Source organism: Sprattus sprattus (genome assembly GCF_963457725.1).
Source record: "Sprattus sprattus genome assembly, chromosome: 19".
NCBI lineage: Eukaryota > Metazoa > Chordata > Actinopteri > Clupeiformes > Clupeidae > Sprattus > Sprattus sprattus.
In genome coordinates, this window is record NC_137917.1 from 14,670,992 (window position 1) to 14,676,317 (window position 5,326).

The 5,326-nt window shown below is 41.4% G+C and overlaps 1 protein-coding gene across 1 annotated transcript in view; it reads right to left on the minus strand.

Moving 5' to 3' along the window:
- Positions 1-4,184, minus strand: part of LOC308380422 (glucocorticoid modulatory element-binding protein 1-like) — a 9,767-nt gene extending 5,583 nt beyond the window's left edge. Inside the window, exons 1-6 of the mRNA XM_080857755.1 lie at positions 4,124-4,184; positions 2,836-2,975; positions 2,380-2,438; positions 1,967-2,088; positions 1,627-1,730; positions 722-870 (exon numbers count right to left, since the gene is read on the minus strand). Coding sequence (XP_080713881.1) covers positions 722-870; positions 1,627-1,730; positions 1,967-2,088; positions 2,380-2,438; positions 2,836-2,957 — 556 coding nt within the window. The 5' untranslated portion in view covers positions 2,958-2,975; positions 4,124-4,184. The remainder of the gene's footprint in view (positions 1-721; positions 871-1,626; positions 1,731-1,966; positions 2,089-2,379; positions 2,439-2,835; positions 2,976-4,123) is intronic.
- Between the last annotated feature and the right edge of the window lie 1,142 nt (positions 4,185-5,326).

The following is a 5,326-nucleotide window of genomic DNA, read 5'->3' on the forward strand; positions in this document are numbered from 1 at the left end:
TGCCATAATGAGAAATGGTAAAAAGCACAATGTCCTCAAAAGTCAAGTGTGGTTGTGCTGATTTATTATTTTGGAAAGGTTAAAATAGATGGGGTGAACACATCCTGTTCCAGATGTCTTATGAATTTCAAGTGATGACAGAAATATGTCTGGATGGAGATCAGTTGCAGTAAATCCAATAAAATCAGTATTGCAGAAAAATTATCCATTTAACTGGCAGAGAATTGTTTAGATTTACCTGAAAGGCATTAGATGATTTTGAGTGACATTCTCTCAACTAATACCATTTTCCATAATAATAATAATAATTGTCAAATTATTTATTTTAAATACAGTCCAAATCTTTATTTCTACTTTACTAAATGATTACAGCAGAAGACATTGTTTAACACAGTAAATAAATTATTTTAATTAAAGCTGGCAAATGCCATAAAAATGTCCAAAAGACGTTTCTTGAGCTAGTGTTTTGGTTTGTCCACTGTGGGCCACTGTAAACACATGACAGCATGGTGGACTCCGTGGAAGAGGAACCACTCCCTATGTAGATACGAAGGGCTCGTTCTAAGCTGACGAAAACACAACGATTCATAGTTGCAGTTAATTATACACTAATGAAAACATAATTTTAAATACTATATTCCATTTCTACAAATAGATGCCACTAAAAACTACACACTGTGCCTTTAAGCACCTGTTACAGGGTCTTAGGTGTGTGACTTACCTGAGAGCGGAGAGGTGGGGGTGGGCATTGAGGCAGTGGAGGGTAGGCGAGTGCTGTTGATGAGGATGTCAAATTTGGTGCTGCGACACGAGTTGGTACAGACTGAGTCGTGCTGGTAGAAGTCAATCTGGCCTGAATCCATCATTTTCCTGCAACAAGGTCCAAGAGACACAACACAATCAAGGGATACAATATGTGTTTCTGTTCTTGTTTGCTTGAGTGAGTCTTGAGCTGATGCATTTGTCTGAACAGCACCAAGAGGGAGAGGTATACTAGCTGAATAATGTGAACTATGATATTTGCACACGTTCATCTCTCAGAATATGGCCGTGATATAGTCTACTGAATTGGCATTTAACTCTCTTTAAAACAACCACAAGAAACAACTGATGTCTGAGATTAGCACATTTCTTATATGTAAATACCCTAATCAAAACCTGGCTGATCAACTTTCAGTGCCAACGGCAACAAAAATTCCAGTCATTCTCCTGCAATCAATCATAGTCTGGGGCACCGTGCCAAATCCGTTGGAAAGCAGCAAGATGGGGCAGAGAAGTGCAATACTTGTACACAACGTTTGATTCCATTTTGTAACTCTGACGTAAGATGTTTTTACAGTAGCCGGACCACAGAAGCAAAGTGTGTCATTTGTCTTAAGACTGATAAAAAGAATTGATGTGATTACTACTTCATTTATAATTAATATGACAGCCTGAGTTGTGTGTTCAATCCCGAGGCAGCTGATCTGACAGCAGAAGCTGGTCGCGTATTGTGTGAATGTTCCATAAGGATCTGTTTCTAATTCATGTTTGATGGAGATCATCAACGTGAGACTAGAAAGAAAAAGAGAGAGAGAGAGAGATAGAAAGCGAGGGAGAAAGTGAATATGTGTTTGTCACTGTCACCTGAGCATAACCCCTCCCAGGCGAATGGCTCTCTTCCAGTCCTTCAGAGTCGATTTGCCGGCCAGCTGAACAAACTGTTTAGGGCTAATCAGCTGGTCATTGAACTGTATAGAGAGCATACATGGGAAAAGGAGCAACATCAGGAACGTTTTGGCATTCATAGGTAACGGCAAATATTTAGAGTTAAATCATTAAAGTTCAAATGCTGCCAGGGGCATTTTTATTTAAAATTCTAATTGTGAGTGACTGTAGATCAAAAATCAAAAAAAAATCAGAGGAGAGAGATGGGAGGAGAGATGAGAGTGCTTATTCCAAATGTAGAGGGGTGCTACGAATGTACCTTTACACACTTGACGTTGATGCCTGGACACACAAACTTCTTGAACAGGAGGACTGCTCTGCTGTCACCACAGGTTATGGGGTATCCATATTCCACCTCATCTCCCTCTGTGCTACTGTCCTCTGTTGGGGGGTGGGCGGGGGGTCACAACAAAACATGCCATAGTATATTACCAGACTGCACATGCACAGCTGAACTAAAAAAAAATCTAGATATCTGATGAACATTTACTGTCCCTTTGAAGTGGTGACTGATCATATCAGTATTTACAGGAGAGCCACTTCCATGACAAGTATGGACATGTTTCTGTGATGTGAGTGAACTAAACTATTTTGTATCATTTCGGGCAACTGAACAGAGGCCTGTGGAGAGAGGGAGGAAGAAGTGGGAAGAAGAATGAAGAAACCTCTAACCTTGGTGCGTCTCCACAGCCAGGACTGTGGTGGACGTATCTGCATTGTCATCATTTGCCCTGCAGAGGGAGACAAAGGCAACTATTGAATGTACAGAGAACACAAAGCACTCTTGAGGGTAGGGCTGATCGGCATTCTGCGTGCACATTGCATGCATTATGACTGAAAACAAAGCAAAGGTAAACAACCAGACAACAGTATTGGTAGGTATAAAAATGCAAAATGTGGGGTTTATTCATAACACTTGAAGATGCATTGCTTAATTACGAACGTCTCAAATACCATGTTCCCATAATCCATACACAATCCATGCACTAATTCTGACTAAAATGATAGAATGATTGAAATAATATCTTCGCTAATAAGCGAAGCGCTTTCCATTGGCAAATGCATAATAACCAATTTGGTCTCAGCTCTTAGGTGGAGAGAGGTGTGTGTCCACCTCTCCTCACTCACCCCTGTTCGATGGACTGGAGGTGCAGGATGACCTGGGCTTTGTGGCCAGTGATGGTGTCACCCTCGTTTCCCTTGACCATCAGCATGTCCCCCATGGACGTGGTGACATCCGCATTGGCCATCAGAGTCTCCAAAAAACACTACAGATAGACATGGAGAGAACAACCCCGCCACATTTGAAATATCGCCATTCATATTTGTTCGCATCCTACTATAAATGAATCTTTCAAAGTACACAGAGAATTGCATGTGGTGCGGTTGTAGATATCGAATTAAAACGGGTTAAACTACTGTTACAAGTAGTGGTGGGCTTGTTGTCACGGCAGATAGGCGTAGTAACCTAGTACTATAGCTCGAGTAGTAGGAGTAGAAAACAAATACATATCGTCTTTTGGTCTGTTAAATAACAGCAGTGAAGTAGCACACAACCAGTTCAAATTAGCAACCAAAGCCTCAGTTACGCGCCGGCTGCACTGCTGTTGCGTGCATAATGTCACAGTGCGTGTTGAACATAACTGTGCAACAGAGTAGGCTACGTGCAAATACCACGCACAAAGGGCGACTGAGAGGCATGTGAACAGTTAAAATAATCAGCCGCCAAAGCACATATAACTGTGATTACTAAATGGTACTGTTATACAAGACTGATTCTTTATACACAACTATCTAATTATGTGTGGTTATTACTTTAGCACTCAAATGGCCATTAAAGACACACTAAACAAAGTTGAGTACAAGAAAATTGCTATCACATCTAACCGAAGCTAACTAACTGATAATATAATATATATATATATATATTTGTAATGTTGTTCCAGAGTTCAGGCAATAGCTTTTCCCAAGTTGAGGCTTGCGCTTTCCCACCCTTTGCGTGCTCGCTGCTCCATCTGTGCGTGTTTAGGAATGCGCCATGTATTTAACCACAACACAACAACATAGCACTTGATCTTTGGAAAAGAGATTGGAAAACATATAGAAGTATTTCATAAGAATGCTGGTTCAACTTGTCACAGTCACAAAGGTTGTCAACGCCAGACTGATTCTACGTTGTTACTTGCGCCTTCGTATAACGTGCCTTCGTATTTCTTTTCTCCCCGTTTAGCACTGACGTCTCTGGTGCGACGGCACGCACACCAACAACCGTGCGGCAACGTTGTCCCGTCCCCTCAGGTCTCGGTCCCGTACGGTTCGGCACGGCAGCCGACCAAATACCCGTGCACACCACTACCTCGAAACAAATAACGAAATTCACAAAAACTTTAATCGAAAGTCGTTTGATTTTTCTTACCCTTTTTACGGCGTCGAAATCATCCTTAGCTTGTTGAGAGCTCTTTAGAGCATGCGCCCTACCGCTTCGCTACACTTCCTGCAATGAAGGCAGGGATCCTTGCCTGAGAAGCATCTGTCCCACTGTCACGAGAAGCGGTCTGTTCGCACGCGATGTGTAAATCGGTCAAACTGCTCTTATTTTCCCTCATTTAACGGCGGATTCTGGACCAACGGATGGCACGTTTCAATAACGTTGCCACGCATAGCTCCTATCTGAATTTATCACGGAACTACAGGTTTGTAGACTATGGTCAGTATTCACAGGTGGAAATATACTGTCTGTATCGCCCTGTTTGCCTCAATAAAAAACGATTTAGAACTACTGTAACTGTTATGTTGTGTGTATTCGCGTGTCTGCTACAAACAGACATCTGTGTTGTGTTTTATCAAATAATCAAATGGAATAGCCTATTGCTCGGGCTACATGAAGTGAAAGGTATCCTACCAGAAGGTGGCAGTCGCATGCCCTAAAAAATAACGCTTTGACTATTTAGGCAATTATAAAATGTGAATTTTTTTCTGTTTATGATATAGTCTACAGAGGATTTGCCTCTGGGGTTTGTAATCCTTTACGCACACATTATATGCAGTTTAGTCATAAGCATAAGCTCTGCTATTCAGTTCAAACACTGACATTATCAAGGCAAAAGAAAACCTGCCAATGTTAACAAATACCCAAGCTACACAAAAACATTTTTGACCAAACACATCGCAAAATTAGCTGCCGTTCAAAATAATGATTATCCAATAATTGTGTGTCATGATGAACTACTAGTGAACACTGTGTCGTGTTATAGAAACAAGTAGGATGTGGGGAAAATTAAATAATCTTTAAAGTATGCCTATTAGGTCCTCATTAAGGTCTGTCGGCTGAGTGCTGCTTCTCTAAGCCCACTCATGTGCAGCAACATAGTAACTTCTGTCCTTTTTTTCCAGACGTCAGTTCCTTATTTGGAAAAGGAATTTAGGAAACAAGTGGTTTAACTGGCACTTTTGCAGGCCAATGAGAGTAAAGCATGCGCACACTTGCCCAATCAAAAGTATCCGGTTCCTCTGGCAAATAAAACTTGGGTGAGAGTTGTGAAACTGTATTTACGATGTAACTGTCCCCCGATGGCTTAGAAGCTAAGCTTTCGACTGTACATATTCCTCCGAGGGAATC